We start from the raw sequence: 26,390 nt of genomic DNA on the forward strand, positions 1-26,390 counted from the left end.
AATGTAAGGTACATTTTACAAAGAGCAGCAAAATGATCTAAAGACAGTCAGATAGCTGAGAAAGTTTAGAAAAGGTGCGAGAAAAGATGGATGTTAAACGGAGGATTCTTGGAATTCAGGAATGAATCTAAAAAAAATATAAAACACTGAAGTCACAGAATTTGTAGAGTTCAAAGTGATTACACACAGGGTCATTACACAAACTCAAATTGGTCATATTCCAATATTTGTTCGTACAGGCATGACTGAAAAGTGACGCTGAATACTTTCAAATATTTGTACTATAAGGTTGAAAACTCTGTAAAAGGTGCATAAGTCATTTTATCGAACTTTCTTCGGTTATGCTGACCTTGTTAACACACATTAATATATATAATGTTTGTATACTTTTCGATTCCTTTGAAATTTTCACGCAATCAAGTCAGTTGATCGTTAACGGATGCAAAACCAATTTGTTAAGTAAAAGAGAGGCAAAAAATACCAAAGAGAAAATCAATCATTATAAGTCGAATTTAAACTGACAACGCCATGGCAAAATACAAAAAAACGACTAAAATACACACAGCTGTCTATAAAACTTCATTTGTAATTTTTACATTCATTTTATCTAAACAGTAGTACTGCATCGTTGGTACAAATCACAAGAAATCAAATATTGATTCTTTGTAAATGTTCCGGACCATATGAGTATTTGGTCCGTACGTGTATGATCAGACCATATGAGTATATACTCGTTTAGTTATTAACGGGCCGGACCATATTAGTATTTAGTCCATATAGGTATTTTCGAATAAATTCAAACTTCCTTAACAGACACAGCTCGTTCTCTGAACCAAAATCGGCACAACTTATTAACTGAAATCCTTTATCTTTGTTAGATATTGTCTGAATCTTGGTATATATTTGTTGTCTAGAGTAAATTTTAAGCACTTTTATCAGTGTTTATGCTGTCGACAGTTTCGTCCGTACGTGAAACTACGGATGTTTGGAGCGTGGACAATTTTTTTTTCTTTTCCTCGGCGTTTAGATTAGATTTTCATTAATTTCTTCTATTTTCCACTTATTGTCACTTAACTGACTTGTTCATACTCTTATCCATATGATATTATAATAACAGCGGTTTCTACATAAGAATAGAGGGGAAGCACGTATAAACTACTGTCATTGTAAAAAGTTTAAACAGGAGCATGAACAAATTATATAACTGAAAATAATTTGAAATGTTTACAAAATCTTAATCTACAAATTGAAACACCAAAATAAAGAAAATATGGGGTTCAATGCTCCAATTGCTAGTGTGTAAAACAGTTGACTTCTTGCGTAACAGTTCATTTAGTTATTTTCGGGGTCGACATATTGTGTTTCGTAAAGATAAATTAATAAGCCACGCTAAAATGCTTCTGCTATAATTTTGACTTGTGAGTAAAATTCATTTTATTTTATTAATCACGTAACAAAGTCAAAATTTCAACTTTTAAAAACTCTTAATATATGACACCTTGAATGGTTATGCCTTACGCAATTACTTTTCAACTTTCGCCGTATTAATTACCCGGACCATACGCGTATGGTCGGACAATATGAGTATATACGCATATGGTCATGACCATACGCGTATGGTCCAAATACTCGTATGGTCCGGAACATAAATACTAAATGCTCAAATAATGACGTTGTGAAGTAAAACTGTATTTTGACGTTATTTCTGGTACAAAAAATTGAAAATATTAATGAATGTTTCTTTGGAATTTAGTCACTGCATTAATCAAACAGGCAAGTTTATTTGACTACTACATCAATTGTTCACTGCAAGAGGCAGGGAAACTCGAAATGAATCTTTCTGACTTTATTTTTCCTTCTATGCAGTTACATCAAAAATATAAAAGTGTCAAGCTTGTGAAATAGAAACGGTAACCAGGAACTATTGCAATGATAATAGAAACAAATTGAAATAGAGAGGTTTAAACATAGTTTTACATAGTTATATAGGTTAAGTATTTTTTGATAAAAGATACTTTTTATAAATACTTTTTTTTCTTCATATCCTTGCACATTGAACAAACATTTCAAACTTTTTATCAACACCAGACACGATTTGCTCGTATTGATAAAATCTTGGTGACAATAAGTAGACCGGTTGGAGTCGAAAACTGGGGTCGTTTACTGTTTTGTGATAACAGATGTCGATACTTTGTATCGTGTCAATATTTACCTAGAATGCTCTTAAATTAATGTATGGAAAGAAAGAAAGAAAGAAATAAACAACATATATTTCAACTAACATCTTAAAAACAGTTTGTAAATAAATGGGCGCGTACTTTCGATCTAGAATCGAATGAAAACAAACATACGCATGTCTTTTGAAACAATCTGAAATTACACATTTAAATGTTTGAATAAGCTTTTTGATAGTTTCAATCTAATTTCAATCATACGGTTGACAGAATAAAAACAATTAGATCACAAATTGTGTTTTTCGACCCAGATTTACAGAAAACAAATTCCCCAGTGTGTTTCTACTGTGAGCAAAGTAAAGCAAATACATAAGGAAGTCAATTGTTTTTTTTTTCAAATAAGCTCGATGGACATAATCAAGGGCAACATGAAAATATACTGTGGATTCAGTATTATTCGTTGGATACCAATTTCGTGGGTTTCGTGGGTACAGGTGAACCACGAATTCAAATGTTCAACGAATTCAAATTTTATATAGGCTTTGTATACAGAGATTGCTAAACCACGAAATCAAATATCCACGAAAACGCAAGTTTTCCTCAATCCACGAAAATTGATACCTACGAAATTAAATGAATCCACAGTAAAATGACTCCACAAAATATCATACCGAAAATAAAGATTAAGCAACCAAACGTCATTTAGACAATAATAAACTTTAATACTAAGATACAGTAACTAGTTCTTACGCCACCCTGTTGACAAATGTATACTTCTCATTCGAAGTAAGCATTCGATTAAAAGTTGCTTTCGGTGAAAAGTTATATACAATTGAAGGCAGGATTTTAGTTTTGAATAACAAATGTAACATATCCTTACTCATCTGAAATAAAGACATCCCACAACGGTCTACCTTGTCAGTTCAACTTTGAACTTCAGGTTTATAATACCCTATCAGCTGTATGGTATCTCATATCGGAGAAAAATTATGTAAGGAAATGTAATCTTTGCAATATCATGTTAACATGTTAACTGGGAGACATATATTTATAAACGTTTCGGTGGAAGGTTGATACATAAAAAAACATCCCCCAGGGGTGACTGGAGAATAGAAACATGGTCACTACAGGTCTTATTTTCATCGGCAGTAAAACCCTTGCCAAAGTGGGGCGTCCGTTTGGCTATGCGAGATGTACAATTACGCAGCCACGTCCGATAAGAATGGGAATGTTAAATCCGATGCCACGTGTAATGAGAGTGTCACGCTTTTTGTGCGTTAAGAACCCTTGCAACAACTCTTTGAGGGGTCCGTAGGTTGTCTGTTGCAAGGCAAAAATGTCTGTCCCTATCCAATATACCCTTATCTAGTGGCAGTCAAAATTTCTCCGACCTCCATCCCGGATGGCCTCTATAACAGGACCTACCTATTGTATTAGTTGTTAATTTGTTCTTTTCCTGAACATGCATGACTGGACGTTAAGCATCCAACAACCAATCATAAACAAATTAATTCATTAATTAACTAAATAACGGTCCTTAAATGCTGAAAACTTCCTACTAATTGAATACACCATTACACCGTGCATCAAACCTCATTACACTAAAACCTATACACGATTGAGGGAAAAGAAAAGTCTATTACCGCTATTTGAAACGCACTTAAATGTAATACATTCCTCGTGCACCATATAATAAACGCCCATGCACCATATACCATTACATAATAAAATATTTATGCTTTATTATTTTAGAACTGTATCATAATTGAAATTATCCCTTGTTGACACCTTCAATTTTATTTCTAGCTAAAGTTAAAGGTATAAACCAGAGCTGTCTTTATGTGAAATACTCTATTTAAAGTTCAAGACAAAATCAATGAATCTAATGATGTACAAATAATGTTTCTTCATTGATGTTGGAGTCCGAAATATTTGAAAATTCAAACTCTTATATAGATTTTAAAGATGAAAAGATTTTATGTAACCGCGAAGGAGTACAGAAATAGAACGTCTACCATACGCTTTGCTTTTCTGAATTGTTTGCTTCCAGCCAACACGTCGCCGACATGTTTTCCGTATGCAGTTACCTCAGCGTGACCTTTCTCGTAAAAATTCGGTGGTCACAATTACGCAAGTGCAAAGGGGAAAACCAAATTGGCAGAGAGTCAACAAACGTAAACATCGCTCCGTCATCGAAATAATCTATGTCTTATTGTACATGTTATACACGTGCTTACTTGAATATCCATGATCTTGGTTGATTGTTTACTAAGGTGACAATCGGTAAACTTCGGCTTCAAAACACGACCATTAATTAGCTGCCATATTTTCACAACAACACTGACCGAGTGAAATATTTTTTTGACGATTATACGAAATGGGTGCGTAAAAAATGATAAAATGGTGCATAGAAGACTAAGTTTATGATATATACATGCATTGGTTCAAGAATTGGATTATCACTATTTTTCAACAGTTACTCGTTTCATATGACTATATACTAAAAACTGACGTGACATTTTTACATGAATTTCAAGTGAATCGAGATCCACATGAATGTCATGTGAAATGTTGTCACCTGACCTGAATAACACATGAACTTGTTATAAAAAATTGGTAATTTTTATGTTTATTTGTAAAATCGAAAACTTTTGATGCTATTTGAATAATTTCACTTTGAAAATTCACATTATATTCACATGACACACTTTTGAAAACAGTTCATATGAGTTTTACGTGTAAGCTTGTTTGAGGTGAAAATCATGTGAATTTCACACGAGATTCACATGAATCTAAATCATGTGACATTCAAATAGGTGAAATTTTTCTGTTCATTTTCCTAAAGGAAGTGCACTAAATTATATAATAAGTGTATGTTCTCACCCGTAAAGAAACTTTGCGTGTATCACTAAATGTTGAAACTGGTTTCAGTCTATCAAATATATCCGAACAAGCGATTTTCATATCATTATTTAAAAGACTTATATACTATGTGTATTTACAATTTAACCTTTGTAGCAACGTATTAGAAACATTAACTTCATGCTTGTACAATGTATGTAAGATCTTACATATTGAATTTTCTTAATAAATTAAATCGTATTTAGCGTTTGAACCTATTACGCCATTATAGCTTTCCTTTGAAAGACTTCTATGATCGGAAACAGTTCATGCAAATGTAATAACGCAAATAGTATTTACTCCTTATATGATTTTAGTTAAGACATGTTTCCGGTAAAGGACCTGTACTAGTTTAGTTGTTTTCAATGTGTTACATTTATTACATGTAATATTGCATAATGTTGCTATACCAGGATTACGTGTCCTATGCACTGTAATCTATTTCGTTCCATTACATAACAACTTCCAATCGGTGTCAATCGAAGTCTCAACTGACAAGATCAGCTAAATGATAGGTGATTGTGTTCTGGTATGATTTGAATGATACTTTAATCGTAAATTCAGTGTGCTAATAATGCAATTACACAAACATCATTTGTTTCGAGTCTAACTGATGAAGGCTTTTCCAGAAAAAAAGTGGCAATCGTAGTGAGATCTTGATTATGTTTACTTCATCTCATAATACCCTTATATCACACAGTATGTAAACATTTTACACAATGGTATGCCACGGGTGTTGCCTAAAACTTTGATATTGTATTAAACAGGTTACCGATTTCAGTCATGTCTAGTCACCGATACATGTTCATGGTAAACTGCATGTAAATCTATAGAAAATTTAATCAATACAAAAATATTTTTTCATATACATTATCATCGATATGTACACAAAAATCCATTTCAAATTTACTGTGAATATGAAAATAACAAGAAGAAAAATTCTTTTGTTATTGTTTCATTGCAGAAAAAAAACAAAGAATTTTTGGCAGGGAGTACCCGCTAATTCGTAAACAGATAGTTTTAACCACCAGTTCAATCATCGAGGATACTTCAATCTCAAATGTCAATTCAGACTATGCAACAACTAAAATTGTAAGTCTTCATCGCAACATTTGCACAACTATTGATTTGCCTGAATATTTTCCTTGGAACGAAACTAGATGTCGCTAACTTCCAAGGTACTGTCAAATCAACATCGAGACGGTCTGAACAATCGAAGGTAAAATTCATTTTCCAGACGGACATGGAAACTTTTTCTCGATTATTACAGTTCAAAAATATTGGAAAGAAAAACATGCTTTTGGAAAATCCATACATCTTTAACTGTACTAATATTAACGAAGTGCATATATTGAAGTCCAACGTTGGAGGAGGTAGACCAAAAACTGTTGATATTGGGATGTTTAAAGGACAAGTGGTTGTTACGAAGAGGATTTCTGAAATTAACCCAAAGGTTATTAGTGAGGAATACAGAGAGGCTCTTTTTATGAAGGAAATATTACTAAGAGACCAATTAAAACATCCTGGTCTTATTCAGATGTTAGGGTTTTGTGTTCGATATATAAACAGAGAAGGATACAAAGATTTTCTACTAAATGATATAAGAGCTGTTTACGAGTATGGTGAAGAGTTCGATATCCAAAATTTAAAATTAAGAACGAATGACCGACTTGTTCATGCTTTAAATCTTGCTAATCTTTTATTATATTTACACAAATCTCCATTTGGATCTTTGAAAATAGGCGATTTCAAGAAAACGCATTTTCTGATAGTAAAAAACAAGATTAAACTAATTGATTTAGATTATATGCACAACATTGAAAAGCTATGTCTTTATTCACAAAATATTACTTCTAATGCATGTCCGTACAACCTCTCATGTACACGTCTGAACATAGACGAGATATCGAACACGTTTTGTGATTATGGAAGAGGTTGCAAGATTGGAACATGTGCGGGATATAACACGAAAAGAAATATATACCATATACATTCAACTTTTTTTGAAACATTTGTTGAGACCAGAACTATTTCCTGTACAAATACAAGAGGTGTTGTCAAATCTACAGTCTACTCTTAATGACAATGAAATCAAAGTAGCAGATTTAGTTGAACTATTGGAAAATATCATGCATTCTTTGACCATTACACAATGAGCTGCCTTAAATCTGAATTAAACATAATAAATTTCTTTTTTTCTTTCACTAAAACATGATTAAATAATATAAAGATATTAAACAATCAAAATAAAATGAAAATGTTTGCAAATATAGTGCTTTCAACGAGCTTTTTACGATTTAACCTAATCAGGAACGCCCAGACTTTCAAACCTTGAAAAGTCAAAGATGTAAAGACACTGAACAAATGATGAGCTAGATGACAAAACAATGACGAAACCTACAAGTCAAATCAATCCAAAGTCAACCTTCCACGAGGAAGTTTTATATTTGTTTCTGATTATTCTGAAAATTATTCTCGGATACATGTATTAGAGCCATGAATATATCAATGAGGACACTTGCGTGCAATTGGACATTGTGTTATCAATTTATTGTACCTCTGTGTCCAAATGTGTTTTTTAACGAAGCAGGTAACGCAAAGTTATGTTTTCACGATGTAATTGTATTAGACACACACAAAGGACTCTAGAGTGTTATAAATTACAGAGAATTTATAAGACGTTGATTCGTAAACGATTATCAACGAGCGTTAGTTTTCGAATCTACTACTTTTTATAAATTATCTAGCTGAACCCATTTCTAGTAAAACGTCTATTTTACGGTCTTACAATAAACAAACGGAATTCCATAAAGATAATTTTATATATATTGTCTTTTTTATTTTATCATAGTTAGACATTCGACAAGGTATTTAAAGATAAATGTAACTTAGAATTGATGTTAGCTCCCCTTTTCATGCTATGCATGAATTGAAAATGTTAAAAGTTTTATTTTTTATGTGTTGGATATATTGTTATTAAACGTTGCAGCAACTTAAGAATACATATGTAAATTCTAATATCGTTTATAATGATATTTCAATCAATTAAAAAAAACAAATTACCACTGTCATTGCTATCTAAAGGAAAATGTCATAATCATATGTTAGTTTGAAGGAAAATTATTCCATATATTAATATAAACAAGTATGTTCACCTAATGATCTAAATAAATGAAATATGTATCCATGGCGATTTTAAAGGTTTATATATGTTGATTAAAGTGATTCTATTGGCAATAATTATATCCCTCCCTTCATAAACAACTTTTCCAGACAATTCCAGATTTTTATTTCGACCGTTATGTGTTCTACGTTGTAGCCGTCATTGAGTTTCCACTTATGGGTTCAAAGTAAGTATTGTCTGGTTTCAAGTTAGTATGGTCTTGTTTCAAGTTAGAATGGGCTGGTTCCAAATAAGTGTTTTCTCGTTTCAGGTTTGTATGGTTTGGGTCCACAAACACATGGTCTGCTGGTATTGTCGAATACTGACTATACTCTTCATTGTCTTGTGATGTGTTATAAACGTGCATCTCTCGTCTGTTTGAATCCAACCCGTCATAATCTCTATAGATCATAGAAAAATTCATAAACTATTCGATTTTAATTCTTCATTATAACGGTTTAATTATAAAGAATACGTCGCCAATGATAGATAGTTTTAGATTACTAGTAACTTTGATTATCAAATACACTAACGACAGTGAGATAGGTAAATAATGATTTCAATATGATGCCAATTATGTTATTATGATTTTCCTAGACCATGGCAGAATTGTTGTACTAGACCTAATGGAAACGTAAGTGTGTAATCATGGTTATACTATAGCATGTTTGTAATTACCTGCACTTTATCACAACATAATGCCTGATTAATCATTAGTGTACTAAATCACATAATTAACAAGTGTTTAATCATGGGTGTGTTAATGATAACGTGAACAATTTGATTCAAACATTATATCAAATTACTCATTTATTGCTATTTTCTGCATATCCTGTGACAAATATTCAATATTTATACACTAACACACAAATTATGAAATTCATTTGTTATATGGAGATGACATGATGCTTTGCAAAGACCATCTACTGTCTGATCACCCATCATGCCCATGAAGAATCTGATTACCCGATTTCTATAAGGTGTATTCTGCGTGAAGGTTTATTTTATGTTTAGTATCAAGTTCGTTTTTTCTTTTGTCTCTTTATTTGTTTTATTTACCCACGTTTGTGTTTGCTTTCATCTTATTTATTGAACGTGTATTTGTATGTGTATGCTATCTTGTGATTATTTTCTTCTCTTTTTTAGATACATTCATCCTTATCTGACATACTTGCATTTGTAAAACAAACGTACCTGTCACAATCTCGATGTGTACTATAATCTGAAACAAATAATAACATGTAAATTTGTTTCAGTACTAAATTTGTGGAAAAACTACTATCTGTGTTTTGCTATCTCGTGATATCATGTTATCTAATGGCATTTTAACCTATAAACATACATGTGCTCAGCAGACATCAACGTTTCGGTTATAAATGTTATTTCGTATACTATTTGGCCTTCTTAATGTTTTTAGTCAAGCGATGTAATGAGTCTGATGTAGTCAAACGTGTCTTACACGTCAAATTATAAGCCTGATATCTGTAATGAGTTTAATGTCAGGATTACTCATGATGTAACTGGCAATAAAAGTATGTCTGCTATCATTAACCTTATTCCGCATTTTACATCATTCCTAGTTTGTAAAGAGTCTGGTCCTACAAGGAATTATGTTTTCATAACAAATCTGCTAACAGAAATGCAGAGGTACAGTTTATTTAAACAAATTTATGTTTTGAAAACTAGTGTAAGTTTACGGACAATATGGTCAATAGCTCCATATTTGCATACGAATTAGGATTTTGCAGTCAGTCGGAGAGCAGGAGCTTCATATCGCTGTTTGCAAAAATAAGTTCTGCAATATAAACTGATTATTTAAAAATAATAATAACAATTTCAATATGAGATAAATACAATTGATATAAGGTTTTTACATATATGTGAAATTTACCTCCAAAAATAAATTCAATTGTAATATAAAATGGTATGATAAGCAACACTGTACTATTAGTTCGGCAGATTTATTAGGCTATATCTACCATCTTGTAACGGGGTATTCAAAGATTATAAGTATTGTACTTGTGATACTCTATTTGTAAATTATATCTGTATTTATCAACTGTTTACTTAAAATGAAACAAGAAAATTCGAAAAAGAATGAGAAATGATGTCAATAACAAAAAGTAGAAAAATATAAAAGGAAGGGTTTTACTTAAAAAAGGAATATTTGAACATAAACACAACTCAGCTATCTTCTTCAACAATTTACAGCAAATGGAGATGGAACAACTACCCATCCAGAGCACCTGGTTGCACTCCTGTTTTGGTTAGGTTCGTGTAGCTCAAACTCTCGTGTTCTATGTAGTGTTTTGTTTTGTAATTGTTCGTGTCTTCGTAGTTTTTGCTTTTTGTAATTGCGTTGTCAGTGTTCCGTCGACTAAATATGAAGTTTAAATGCTCCGTTGTATCTTGCATCCCTTTATGGTGAATAATCTGAATAAATGAGATGTTTTCTTATATGATATGAAGTCGATATGTAGATGATACTTGATTAATGAGTCTTTTTACCTGCATTATCGTGCTGGTTGGAAAAAGCTGCCTGTTGGGATACGTATTTGCTGCTAGAATGAGAGTTTAAAAAAATACACCTATATATATATTAGTATTTAAATGGTTAATCTTGTAAAACTGATTGATAGCGTTTGATTTTGACAGTTTTCTGGACATTCCTTTTTAAATTTACTTTTTTTTTCGGTAATTTTGTTATATATTTTTTCATTACTGAAAGCATTTTCATCTCTTTGACATGCATGATTTCATATTCTTTCATGTGTATAGATGTATTAGTTTCATGTATTTACTGACAACTCAAGACTATTTAGTTAGAAAGTACTTCTATATTGTGATCAGGTTTTGTTTACAAATACATGAAATATGCGATAAATAAAAAAAAATATATGTTTTGTTGTTTTCATCTTGAAAAAAATATATTTAATGCGAAATACATTGCAACATCATCAATCTGAATAACTTCTTTCGTCATATTGCTCTTCAACTGTTTATGTTATTGTACATTCTTGGTTTTCAAAAGTTCGGCTTTGAGCATTCCTGATGAAGGTAAATCAAGAATAGCGCTTCGGACGCATGAAAGTTATAACGTGTTGTCTTCGTTTTTTCTAATATTTATACTCACTGTGCATTATCTTTCCTTTTCTCTCGACCTGAACATATATATGCCGTGTTAGACATATAATTTAATGTTAATCACATACTTTCCTTCTTACTTTCCGAGTCTCGCATTCTTACATTGATTTCATTGTTGTTTTTTTTTTAAATTGAGATCTCGTTTAAAATTTATATTTTTCAATTGAATTAAATGAACCAGTCTATAATGGATTATACATTTGACATAATCAGTTAAATAATCTAGGTCGAGCAGGATCTGCTTACACCTCTGGAGTACATGAGATCATCCCAAGTTTTTGGTTGGGTTCGTGTTGCTCAGTTTTCAGTTTTCTATGATGCTTTATGTGTACAGTGTTTGCCTGTTAGCAAACAATGAAAACAACATTCAGCAAAAATTATTGCCCAGTATTACCTTCTATACCAGCCAATAACGCCAGCATTATGCATTGATACAGTTCTGATCGAATTAATCAAATCTAAAGTTTTCAACAACTACATGTATAAAACATTTACGACAAGTAAAGAGGCTTTGATTTGAAATTACAAATGTAATCGACGTCAACACTATAGTTTTGTTTTGTATCCTAAAAGTGTTCATTTACAGTAAAATCAAGGAATACAAGAACTTTGCTGAAGACTGCCGATTTTTAATTTGATAAAAAAAGGTTCATTATGTGGAATATCATGAAAGAAACAATATATAAATATTAAGTCGATTTTGTTCTGAAATGTAAAATATAATCTTTAATAATATAAAAGAATGTAATAAGTATGCCAGAGGATCCAATATAAACAATAAGACTGGTTGGTAGAATAAATTTGGTCTTAACCATGTGAAATGAAAAATCTTTTTTCTTTTTTTTTTCTTTATAAGTTCTTATAAAACTTATAAGAAATGAAAAGACGAAATTTTAACTGATACTTCTTGAATTACAGAAACAGACAATAATTTATTGAAATGTTTTTGTCTTAGGTCTTGCTTTCAAACTCCATTCTTTATTCAGGATTTGAAACACTTTTCTAAGTAAATGTCGGAATCATTATTGCGGACTTAAATTTGTGTCCAATTTTTTTTAAGAACAATTAAAACAAATAAAATGAGGTAAACAAAATATTATACCAAATGACAACCGGAAAGAAAACAAGACCAACTACTGAGCCATTTTGAGGAGAGGGCACAATGTTAGAAATAATACTTTAATTAAAGCTGAATCATAACATATCCAATGACATAGTAAACAATATAAGTAAAGAAATTTCTGTAATTTCAAAAAATATATACCTATTATGGTAAAAAGCTAACCATAATATTTTTGGAAATACATCAAGTAAATTTTAATAAGACTTAAGTAAACATACCTCTTCTGGACCGTATTATCAAAATAAGTAATACAAATAGAACCAACACTGCAAAAATTCCAATCACGACATAAATTATGATATTGTCTTCGTCTTTCTCTGCAAATAATTATGCGATCTTGCAAAGTTTTTTTTACAATTTACTGTTTCATTTCTAAATGCTGTATACTATATATAATGTTTTAGAGATTTGCAAAATGAAGACAATTTACCGATATTTGGTATTGATAAATAATGAAATATATGACATTAGAGAGCATTCTATAATATGAACGTTATTCGTCGTTTGTACGGTTTCGATGTTTATGAAGGTTAATTCAGAAAAGCGTTTCGGATGTATGCAATTTATCAAGTGTTGTATTAAATTTTATACTACACAGGATCGATACCGCTGCCTTTTGGCTATCAGTTCCCTAGAATATCGCCAGCTCATTAGTCAGTACTTTGGTACTGACATGATTTTTAACGAACATATATACTTTTTAAAAATGTCTTTATATCAATTTATAAATTATAAAGAAACCAACGTTTCATCTTCCTCAGGCAAAAGTAATGTTAGATGGATTTTGCTATTAATTGTAAATCATTTTTACTCATATAACTCGTCAATGTTTGTGTTTTTACACTCCCTTGACATTCAAATACTCGGTTTGAGCGTTCCGGATGAAGATGGATCCAGAAGAGCGCTTCGAAGGACGCATAATCTATATCAAGTGATGTTTTAATTTTTTATTGTTAGTTATATGTTCGCGCGTCTCTGTATACCTTATGTTATAGGTTTGTGCTTTTGTGGAATGCAAACGTATAAAACCAATTTTAGTCACATGTCATTTGCTTATCATATGCTATATAAATCATTTGTATGCTTATATTACTTTGCTAAGTTCTTAATTCAATTATATAAGAGGGACGAAAGATACCAGAGGGACAGTCAAACTCATTGATCGAAAACAAACTGACAACGCCATGGCAAAAAATAAAAAGACAAACAGACAAATAATAGTACAGATGACACAACATAGAAAACCAAAGACTAAGCAATACGAACCCCACCAAAAACTGGGGGTAATCTCAGGTGCTCCGGAAGGGTAACCAGATCCTGCTCCACATGTGGCACCCATCGTGTTGCTTATGTTATTACAAATCCGGTAAATAGTCTTATTCGGTAAGTCGAGTCACATTCGTGAAAAGGGAGGGTATTGTAGTTATGACATAAGGAACATATCCGATATCATCTGTGAAACGGTTATTCCATAACGGTCAACCAACTCGTGATGGCGTCCGTAAAATTTACGAAGGGACGACTTCAACTTCACGATTTGGAACTCTTGGTTTAATAGCTTCCTTGTGAGCAGCAATCCTCTATCAAGGAAATCATGTTAGGAGACACAAGCCCGAAATTTCGCATCAATTATATATTCCGTATCCGTATATATTACAATTTTATGACACTTAAAGCGTTAAAAAGGCGTTAAACAGTGACCTGAATAAATCATCAACATCATAATACTTCGACAGGAATTTTCAGATTCAAGAACGACAAAAGTTGTTTTTTTTAGACAGGAATAATCGATTACACGATAATTATGTTTTCATCACAGTGATATTTACAGATATTATCTGATGTACACAATATCGAGCTTTTCGAACTCGTCCGATCCACTCAGTCGACAAAAGTGTTCATATTGTGATTTGCATTTGATATTTTAAACAGTATCAATAAGTTACAAACCTGAAAACCGATACTATCAGAATAAAGAAAAAATAAATACATATTTTTTATTTTGTCAAATTTTTGTTATAACATGTGATTTCCAATCTGCACATTTTCAATCTGAATGAGGTAAAATGTATGTTAAAAACAAAATATTATCCAACATACCATTGATTGTTAATTGCAAGCAAGTAGATTGAGGATCATTGTTATCAAATAGATAACTAACATCACAGCAAAGATCTTGTCCAGTTTTGTCAATCGACGGAACTAAATTCAATGTACCAGTTACTGTATAACTTCTGTCAATAACATCATATGACTGTACAACAATTATCTCGTTTGTATATTGCCTATCTTGGATTCTCATTGATATGGTAGGAGCAGGGTATCCATTCGCTGAAGAACACGTCCATTTTCCAGAGGATCCAGAAGGAAGGGTTGGAGGACCAGTCAGTGTTGGAACCCTTGGAGCAACTGAACAAATACATTTGTACAATAATGAATGACAACATTTAAGATGTAATCAAATGATATTTATCTATAAGATACTGTGAATTAAGTTATTTTTTTTGTCATCGATTTTCGTTGATTGAAAATAAAATGCTTCTGCGTGGTTACCTGATTTTGTGACTTCACAAATTATGCATACACCATTACTGCATTTTATTGAACCTAATATTCATTAATCCCCTTTTTTGGCAAAAATTAGTATCCCCCGAATTATAGAATAACTGTTTAAATCAGTTGTCAATCTTGTAGTGAGATGTAATAAGGCGACAATAGTTTAGCTATGTCCTAGTTTTGTAAATCGATAAGGAAGAGACAGATATTTAGAGAATCACATTACATCCAAAAAGAGCGAGACACGATGCGTTGACAGGGTAATTGTCTCTTGCTATAAATGCCTTACCCGTCATGCGAAGTAACATTCAGTATATTATCACAATATGAACAAAGAAACAACCGGTAAACTTACAGATCAGACGAAAATTACGTGTAGGGAAATAGATTATTATATATAGTGACATGTTTAGTTACAATAATGTGTTGATTAACATATTAATTTAATATAAAATATACATAAACACCCGACCAAATTAGTCTTTAACATGTTAAAGTCACCTAAATATTATAGGTCATATTCGATTTGTGTCATGGATTTGATAAAAAGTCTCAATAAACGATAAAATATAATTAGGATATATTTTTATCAATAAAGTTTTAGATAATAAATTAAACTTGTTATAGTTGACATCTAATATAATATCTTCAAAATGTGTCCTTATAAGTTCAGTATAAGACGGACAATCAAGAACAAAGTGTCATTCGTCTTCAATGCTGTCTTCCCTTCAAAATCTATTAAATGCGTTCCTTACCGTCTCTATTATTAGCAGTAGAATACCAACTCCGTAATTATGCTAGGAACGATTGTGTGTGAAGTTCAAATAAAAATCACGAATACGAGTCTGTCTTAATAACCTTATCTTTCGAACCAAAGCTTTATTAAAACATAATCATACCAAATTGTTGATATATATACAACAATTTTAATTATGAAAACCAGAATTTTACAAGATAAAAAATTAAAAGTGACTATCATGAGTATTTTCCATAATATCTATGGGAACTATTCTTGCAAATCAAATCGTTGTTTCACGGAATAAGCGGTGCACATGTTCATGATGTTGCTGTATTGACTCGTTAAAGAACATGTAATCACAGATTTTGCATCCAATTAATTATGTGCGCAAACCTTACTTTTGTTAACATCTTCTGCAATACTCTGAGCGTATACTTACAGTACAACTCAATATATGTTGTCGACGCAAGAGGGTTCTGTAAATAGCCGTTATTAGCCTGACATTCAAACACTTCAAGGTGGTCTTCTAAACCAGCAACAAAGGTCAGCGTTGTTCTTGTCATCCCACTACCTGAAAATCTATTTATACCAGTTGTGATAATATTGTTATCTCTCAGCCAATTCACTGTAGGTGAAGGATTTCCTCCTGTAGAACTGCACGATATTGTTACTGTATCTCCTAAATCATAGCGTTGTGATCCAGTGATTATTGGTTGACCTGGAGGTTTGTTGGAAGGTAAAGAGTAAAAGAGGTTTGCAATACAATAATAATGATGAATATATGTGATATTTTTACCTATTATGTCTGTTTGTTTTATTCACGCATCGTTGTCAATATAATGGAATTTGATGCGACTGTCATACAAGTGAGAAGTTTAGCGCTATAAAACCAGGTTCAATCCACCATTTTCTACATAAGAAAATGCCTGTACCAAGTCCGGAATATGACAGTTGTTGTCCATTCGTTTGATGTGTTTGTGCTTTTGATTTTGCCATTTGATTAGGGACTTTCCGTTTTGAATTTTCTTCGGAGTTCAGTATTTTTGTGGTTTAACTTCTTATTAATGAAATAACTGTTTTACCTTTCAAAAGAGGTATTGAGTGCGTGGCAATATCAAAATTTCGTCGTCAGCTTTTTTTTTTGTATTTATTTGTATGGATTGTTTTTTAATTTTCATTTCATGAACATTAATAAGTTGTATTTGTTCATCTGGATACTTTTGTTATGTTTTAGTTACTGCGATATTATAAAAATTTATATAACACAAATTGAAACATAATATGCTAGGGAACTACAGGACTGTGGGGCAAAGATGAGCATCATCCCTTCTGAGGGTTCCAAAGTAAGCTAGACTGTGAATGAAAATAGAACATGCAATAGTAAAAGTAAAAATCATTATTTATCAGATTTGGGAGGGAATGATTAGACAGACAAGGGATACTGCTAATGACGAAATATTTCGTATCTCTTTGATGCATTACATTGTTAAATTGTTCGAGAAAAACGTGATAGTCTCGACTTCATTTGCAGCTTAAGTTTTTAATTAACTGTGTTCCGATGATTTAACAGATGTTTAACTTACACAAGTACATTGTTGTTGAACTTATTTACTTGCATGTTGTTTTTAGTGTTGTACTTACTCCAAACTTTCTTAATTTAAAAAAAAACCTAACAGATTTCTTTCACGATAATAAATAAATAGCTTATAATGGACTAATATACATGGGTCAGCACCGCGAAAACACACCAATAAACAGATCGAGCAATTTATGTCTGAGTTTATATGATATTCCGGAGTTTGCGTTTCGAATCATGATTTCCTTGATAGAGGGTTGCTTATTACGCAAGCTATTAAGCTATTAAACCATAGGTTCCAAGTTGTGAAGTTAAGGTCATCACCTCGAAATTTTTACGAAAGTCATTGCGAATAAGTCGACGATAATGGAATATCTTTTCACAGATGACGACAATTATGTTTCGATCGTAGTTACTAAAACCACGTCCTCTTTTCCTCGAATTTACATCACCTAACTAAACTTATCACATAGTTTGTCGTTACTTGAGCAACACAATGACAGCCATATGTGGAACAGGATCTGCATACCTTCCGGAGTACCTAAGATCAATCCTGGTAATTCGTGTTGTTCATTCTTTAGATTTCTATTCTGTATTTTTTATACTGTTGTCAGTCTTTTGGTCGTTTTTTTATACTTTCGTGGTGTTGTCAGTTTGCAGTTTGTCTCTTACTGATGAGTTTGATTATTCCTTTTGTATCTTCCGTCTCTCTTTTATATCTTACTTAGAATCGTATGTAGTATGTTGATAATTAACATCAGACATTGGAAAATAATGTAAATAAAACGAATTGTGTTCACAATGCAGGTTGATCATGTTGATTAAAGTAAATAATTATGTAATAATAAAAGTATAAATTAAAACTATAAGCGCTTCTACAGGAGGGTGAACTAGGGAACATCAGCATAAAAACATTTATAGAAATGTCCAGCGATGGTTGAAAAAACACTCAATTCATGTTTTGCCTTATTCGAAAATCCCTATCATACATATATTTCAAATGAAACTCATTATCCATTTCTATATTTCTAGCTACCAGAATACAATTTTGACATCTTAATTAGATCATGTAGATGTTAACCACATGATATCTTTTCTAGAAATTAGATCCGATAGCAATAATATTCATAGACCAGGCTGGATTACTCGTAATATTAATTTATTCAATCAGGATTTTGATCTCCCCTGTCTTATTTCTTCTCCTTTACGTAAACATGTCCACTTCATTAACTCATTTAAGCCAATGGAATCTAAGCAGCGTTATCAGGAAACCAATTTAAACTAACTTTTGCTACGTTCTAATTGCAAGATGGCTTTTATATTGTATGCAACTTCATGTAATATAACATTTTGTGTGTCAAAACACTTTTCTGAATTGATCTTTATCTTTAAATTTTAATATAAACATAGACATAATTTGCTACCACCTTTTTCCTTGAATATTTAAACCATAAAATAAACGTTTTTATATTTCATAATATCGTCATACACCACTATTGAACGATAGACAGATAACGATAAGTATTCATAACGTTAAATACGGGTACACGTTACTAATCACAAAAGTCCGAAAGTCCGAAAGTCACAAAAAAATCGAAAGATAAATTTATATGAGCATACGATATTTTTTTATAAGACAATTGTCTAGACATTAGATAGAGATTAATGTTTAAAAAAGTGACAATACATACGGTTTAATACTAGATATGTGGTTTTCACAAGTGGTCTCTGGAGAAAACCATTATCCGCCTGGCATTCATATACCTCTAGATCGTCATATGAGGTCGTTACAAAGGTCAATGTTGTTGTTGTTTCATTTCCAAATCTGGATGAGTTAGTACCATCATTAATTAAAATATTATCCTTTAACCAAACAACTGATGGTGCAGGATTTCCTCCTGAAGAACTGCATGAAAGAATTACTGTTGTTCCTTCTTCAATTTCTAACGCGTTATTTGTTTGAGGTTCACCTGGAACTTTTCTAAAGGATGCTAAAATAGTAGTCTCAAATTTAACATTGACAACTAGTCCAAATCCAATAACAACTAACAAAAATAATATGTATCTAAGGCTCAAATATCAATCAGTACACAACCAACATTCAGTAGATTTAGTATAAAGACGTCATTTACAGTCAAAGAAAAACATGACCTTGTGCAACACTAAACTATAGGTCACGAAAGGAAAATATCGACAGATTGTAGTACCGTGAATGTACATATGTGTATCACGATGATATTTAGTATGGTTTATAATACAGATAACAAACTCAATATTTATACCAATGAAAACAATATTCAAAGATCCAATTACAGTGTTGAATCTGTAACCTTTCGAATAAATTGATTTAAAGAATTAATCAGTTTACCCGGATCGTATCTTAATTTCCGGGCTCGTATACAACATCACCGTAAAATAAGATGTGCTATTCCGTTTGAAATACGTTTTTCTACAGGTACAGGCAAACTTTCAAACCAAATCTTTTTATCTATGGAAGCATTTAGTAAAGGTTTCAAGTAACTCATTCTTTCGTAATCTGTTGTAACGAAATCCCTGACTTAATAATATACCAGTGTTACATAGATTACGCTCATTGAAATCCAAAACGTCACTACGAGTTGGGATACATAAGCACCGTAAAACAACGCCAAAGGAACAGCACCGTCCAAAAGAAGGAAAATCAAATATAAGGAAAGAAAAATTGTCCCTTTTGTCGTCAATTTTTGTGTAAAGTGTCCTGTGTGAAACTGAAATATCCTAATCTAGGAAAGGACAGACGTTGCTTTTAATATTTTATTTATTAAAAGAAAGTTCCTTTGGGTAAATTCCGGCAGTAAATTTAGAGAATTCTTTATTATTGTTCGAAACAATATCATCACGATAAACGGTAGGTGTTATTGAATTTATCAATCAAATAGAATTTAGAAGGGCTTTTACTGAGGATTGTCATACACTGCAATTTATAACAGTACAGGAATAAGTTTGTTATTTAAGGAACACATTTGGTGCCTATAAGAATACCTATAAACTTGATAGCCGAGACGTACGTAAATGTTGTCAAGGAGAAAATTTACAGCTGTATTTAACTTATCACATATTCAGTAAGTATATCTATAAATAAGAGATGTAGTATAACTGCCAATGAGACAACTATCCATCCAAGTCACAATATGTAAAAGTAAACAATTATTGGTCAAAGTACGGCCTTCAACACGGAGGCTTGGTTTACACAGAACAGCAAGCTATAACGGGCCCCAAAAAGACTAGTGTAAAACAATTCAAACAGGAAAACCAATGGTCTAATCTATATAAAAAACAAGAAAAGAGTAACACTTATGAACTACACCAACCAACGACAACCACTGAACAACAGGCTCCTGACTTAGGACAGGTGCATAAAAAATGCAGCGGGTTTAAACGTTTTAACAGGCGTCAACCTTCGCTCTAACCTGAAACAGTGGTATAACATTACAACATAAAAAGACACACTATAAAATATCAATTGAAATGGCTTAACTCGATCAAAAAGACAATACACACAAACAAGTAAATATACACTGAACGAATAAGTTTGATTTATTACACAATATAAATAAAAAAGATGTTTCAATGTCAGTGACAACTTTAACCTAGGACAAAATGGCGTTAAATAAAGTAACGTACACTGGTTAATTTAAATATAATAATTTTGTTGTTAGGAGTACAGAAACATTTTTTACAAAACAAATTTGTTATTCATAGTACGAGTACAGAAGTGAAATTTTTTTTCGTCAAACTAAATACTTATCAAAAGTGGTAAAAAAATAGTAAGACGAGATATAACACAAAAAAAGTAAACATTGAATAACAGAAATGCATTAAAAATTGTGTCAATAGGTCATATTAACACGAAATTACGATTTGAGAGTACTCGCAGTAACTGAAAGTTAGCTAAAAGCCAACAACAATTAATAATAAAAAATCATGCATCAGAGACTAAAATCAATTAAAACACATCCCAGGCAGGGATTTAGTGTTTTAACGCCATGAACAGTCAAAGAAGACATGACTTGTGCAATGCAAAAATAAAATGACGACAGGCAGTAGGATAGTTAGGATTTAACCTTATAATAAATATGTATAATGTTATGTATAGATAAAACAATTTCTAAATAGAAAATTGATTGATTGATTGTTGGTGTTTTAACGCTACTTTTAAGCGCCACTTTTTGGCTATTTCGTGGCAGCCAGTTTTTATTGGTGGAGGAAGCCGGAGTGCCCGGAGAAAACCACCGACTTCGAAAGGAAAACTGTCAATCCTAGTCAATTAAGATTGGAGTCGAGTGCACCCGCACGAGCGGGGTTCGAACTCACAACCTCAGTGTTGACTGGCTAGTGATTACAGTAGTAGAACTACTTAGACTTTGGCCACCGAGGCCCCCCTAAATAGAAAATAAACGTGGATGTGTATATATACATCCCAAAAAAAAACATTCGAAAAGAATACACATTTAGTTATGTTTTAATTTGTTATGACAAAATCGATGTTAGTGCAAATGAAATCAATATTCAAAGATCTTATTACAATATTAATAAGATAACCTTTACTAATAAGTTTGTTTCAATGGTTCGATAAGTTTACACGGATCACATAGTGATTTCCGCGCTTTTAGTACAATATTACTGTAAAATTCAGGATGTGAAATACCATTTTTAATAAGTTTTCTACAGGTACAGCCAAATTTACTAATCAAATCTTTGTATCTATGAAAGAATTTAGTAAATGTTTTAAGAAATTTATGGTAACGAAATCCCTGACTTAATAATTTACTAGTGATACATTGATTACGTTCGTTAAAATCTATGACATCACTACATACACGGGCATAACGAACGAGTTGAGATATATAAACACCGTATGATGGAGCCAAAGGAATATCGCCGTCTAAAAAATGAAAATTAACAATAGGGAATGAAAAATCGTCTCTTTTGTCGTAAAGTTTTGTATGGAGTTTCCCTTTAGAAATTTAAATGTCTTAATCTAAAAAAGGACAACTACTGCTGTTTATATTACCATACTCACTTCTTAGTAGATAAAAAGCTTAGTAAGAGCTGCAGAAAATACATTTGTAAATCAGATTTTTCAAACCACGTGTTAATCAAATAGGATATCTTTTGTTTGATAAGATTGTATGACGGAGTATTCTAAAGAAGGAAAAAGTCAAACCTGTCAACTGAATCAAAAGGATCATCATAAGTATAAAATTTATCTAAAACATCTAAAGAATATTTTGCACACCAAAATTAGTTAATTCCACTGTTTTCATATGTTTTATAACAAAAGTTAAAGATAATTTCTTTGATAAAGTATAAGGAAGTAGTTAAAAGCACTGAAATATAAGTAGTGGAACACTTTGTAAGCATACTTGCATTAAATGATCATCGTATCTGCTCTTCATTCAGTTTTTAAATTATTGTCTTTTTGTTGACTTATGCTTATGATTCTCTTGTGCTTTACTTTTAAGAAATTTTCGAAAACCGACAACGTTTTTAAAAATTTCTATCAAGTCAAAGTCATTGGGTCAACATGAACCTTTGAAATTTGTAACCGAATAACTAATCATAGAACTAACTGCTTTCACGGGACAAAAATGTCGTATCAATTCTAAAAACGAATGTTACAATTGTAATGCATCATTTGTTGCATCATGTCCTGAAAAGGAATATGCAATTACTACGTTGATCCTTCAGTTTGTTTAACAAATAAATTGATCTACTTTGAATGCCCAAGATACATAGGCATGCAATGGCTAAGGATTACGAAGTTGAAAATACATCAACAAAACGTCCATGAAGATAAGAAAAAATCATTAACCAAGAACAAAGTATCAGAAAAAACAATGGCCAATAAAATCAGAGAATACTAAAGATGGAAGAAGAAATTTCTAGTAAAACGGTCAGAATGGAAATTATTTCTTCCTCAACTAGTACATGTAACACAAGTCGTCTTACTGTTGATAAATATAAAAAGCAAGAGACGTGGAAAGATTGGCACTGAGACAACTATTTACCAAAGACCAATTGACAATATTCTTAACACCTACATATGTACATGTTAACGTCCGGCCTTATTACACTAGTACTAGTAATTCATAACCGGTAAAAAGGCATTGGAAAATACTTCATGTCTATTTGAAATAAAACATTTGAGATTTCAATTTTACAAGCCTTTTGTAGAGGCAAATTCCTTAACCTTATTACAAGAGCATGATGAATACATGACGACATTTATTAGGCCTCTTATTTACCATTAGGCGTTACCAAGTGTGTGCTGTTAAGTACAAATAAAAAAAAAATGTTAACTCCAATAGATGACTGAATGTGAAAGTTTGAAAGGAAAGAACGAACATATTACCTTCTTGCACTTTTAGTATTACAGGTTCACTTATATATTGTCGCTCCCCATTATTAGCTCTGCATCTGTAAACACCTTCATCGTCTTCTGTCATGCTATATATATTTAAATTGGGTTTGGTTGCAGAATTGATAACTTGTCTTCGTGCATTATTTGTCCCTTGAGATATTATTTCAGAATTGCCTCCAGAAATTGATGTTTTTGTCCAGTCCCATGCAATAGCCGGTGGTGTCCCGTTTATATTACACAGTATGGTAACAATAGAATCTCCAACTATTGCTGAATACGTCGTCCGTGATGCTGTTATATCAAGACCACCTGCAAATTGAAAATGTATATTCAAAGTAAGTATTTGCTTCTTTTCCAAAATTTACACGAATTATACTCAAGGACATACACCAACAAGAATACATTCACCAAAAAAGAATTTAGGTGCATGGTGGACAAGGCAAGAAACTGTACATTATCACTTAAAATTGAGAATGCCTGCTTTTAGTATTTAATTATAAAAACATCGAATAGGAAACAGAAGGGGATATAAAAATAAGTAATAATAGTCCCTGAAAAATCATCAAGAATTATATTTACTGTTTGTATGATCAGTCAATAAATAAGCTGGCGCGAATATACAAGATACATTAAATAGATATTTATGACAAAACACTAATGGGATATCATATATTGCCATTTGTCTAGTTTTTATGCTTAAGATGCAGAGGTAATACAATCGTGGTTCTAAAATATTGAAAACGATATAATTGTGAACCCTCAATCTATTTACCCTCTCGTTTAAGGGAACCTATTATGATAAGTCAATGATATTAAGTATGCAGTTGTATTAGCATTGACATGTCTTCCAAAATGTATATCGTAGAGGTAATTTTGCTCCCTCTCCTTCAGTCGTGGTTCGTTTTTTTTTTTTGGCATTTGAACCAAACATTTGTCGTCTGCAATGTAGCCAACTAAGAGAAAGCATAATCCAATACAGAGAAATAACTGCTACATAATGTAAAGCGTTCTTGACACATATTTGAACCATATGTACTGCCTACTGAAAAGTCCCAAGTACAAATTGGCATTCATTTATACATGATATTTATGTAAAGGGACGACAATCACAAGGATCAACAGACTATTAAAATTATATTACATTGTTTTAACTTTTATCGAATAATTATTTCTTGTCTAGAGGTCATTTCTTTGTACAGTCAAAATTTAGCCAAAAGAACAATTTGCAATCAATCTTAGTGTGGTTTTAAGAATTTAAGTTGTTCATTCGCGTATACAGGAGAGTTGAGAAAATTGTTAGATTATATTAACACGTCAATCAATTTAAAACCCCGAAGTCATGTTTTTTTACATATGTGTATTTGTTCGAGATAAAAAAACAACTGTAATTTAAATGCTTTTTAAAACGTTGGTACCGTTAATTTGGTTTGAATAATTCGAAATTGCGACTCATCCAATTTTGACTCAACAGGTGTCAAAAACATATATTTATATAGAACAAAGTTCGGGACCTCGGGAAAATTTCGATTCATCCAAAATGTCTAGTCAACCAAGTTCATACTCCTATTTTTATTAATAACACTTTTTGTATAGATTCAGATTTTAATTTTCTGCAAAATCTTTCTTGCGACTCATATTTGAAGCCAATTCACCTAGGTACAAGTACCTGAAATTGCAACGATATTCTTAAGAATTTGTCTGCATATTCATTCAAAATATTGTAGGAACAATGCAAATTCAAATTCAAAATGACCACTACTGTTGAACACAGTTTAACACAGAAACTTTAAGAAAAAAATACACACATATTCTTAGAAACTCTCTCAAATATTTAAACACATACTGGGATAATCCTAGGCTAACTTTTCATATTTTTTTTATGTTGAACTAATGTTAAATTTGTCAACCACAGTGGAACATAATGAAGCGATACAAGAGATATATACCTACAGCTTCTCAGAAACCATATCACACATTAAAATCTAAATAATGCACCAAGGGTGTACCTCTACATCCTTTAGAATTATGTTGCCTATCCGAAAACAAAGGTCACTACAGATGAACAATATTTAAACAAACAATCATACTCAGTTGAGAACTATAAGGATCAAACACATTTTTTCCATTACCTCTAATAATAGATTCATAAGCGAAAGTGTTTTGTTACATGTTATTAAAACAAGAAAAACAATGAATTTCTTATGGTAAATTATACTCGACCTGTATAGTTTTTTGTTAAACATTCACTCCCATTTTGTCCTAGGTTAAAGTTGTCTTTTTGACATTGTTCTACATTTTTTTTTTTTATTAATATTGCATTTATATTGTGTAATAGATCAAACTTATTCGTTCAGTGTATGTTTACTTGTTTTTGTTTATATGTCTTTTTGATCCAGTCATTTCAATTGATATTTTATAGTGTGTCTTTTTATGTTGTAATGTTACACTACTATTTCAGGTTAGGGTGAAAGTCGGCGCCTTTTAAAACGTTCAAACCCGCTGCATTTGTTTGCAACTGTCCTAAGTCAGGAGCCTGTTGTTCAGTGGTTGTCGTTTGTTGGTGTGGTTCATAATTGTTTCTCGTTTCTCGTTTTTTATATAGATTATACCG

At 31.7% G+C, this 26,390-nt stretch overlaps 2 protein-coding genes across 3 annotated transcripts in view; both read right to left on the reverse strand.

Moving 5' to 3' along the window:
- Positions 1-26,390, reverse strand: part of LOC127701992 (hemicentin-1-like) — a 187,047-nt gene that overhangs the window by 122,252 nt on the left and 38,405 nt on the right. The window contains exon 7 of the mRNA XM_052205963.1: positions 23,771-24,088. Coding sequence (XP_052061923.1) covers positions 23,771-24,088 — 318 coding nt within the window. The remainder of the gene's footprint in view (positions 1-23,770; positions 24,089-26,390) is intronic.
- Positions 7,888-16,926, reverse strand: LOC127702300 (uncharacterized). 2 transcript variants are annotated; one of them, XM_052206441.1, is made up of 7 exons: positions 16,240-16,926; positions 14,606-14,914; positions 12,724-12,822; positions 11,372-11,399; positions 10,747-10,796; positions 9,433-9,460; positions 7,888-8,639 (listed from the first exon to the last, which is right to left on the reverse strand). In XM_052206441.1, the coding sequence occupies exons 1-7, from the start codon at positions 16,361-16,363 to the stop codon at positions 8,384-8,386; spliced, it is 894 nt and encodes a 297-aa protein (XP_052062401.1). In that variant the 5' UTR covers positions 16,364-16,926; the 3' UTR covers positions 7,888-8,383. The 2 variants fall into 2 exon arrangements, with proteins under 2 accessions (XP_052062401.1, XP_052062400.1); XM_052206440.1 differs by having other exon boundaries at positions 10,747-10,799; positions 16,240-16,924.

Source organism: Mytilus californianus, unplaced genomic scaffold (genome assembly GCF_021869535.1).
Source record: "Mytilus californianus isolate M0D057914Y unplaced genomic scaffold, xbMytCali1.0.p SCAF_5, whole genome shotgun sequence".
NCBI classification, from domain to species: domain Eukaryota; kingdom Metazoa; phylum Mollusca; class Bivalvia; order Mytilida; family Mytilidae; genus Mytilus; species Mytilus californianus.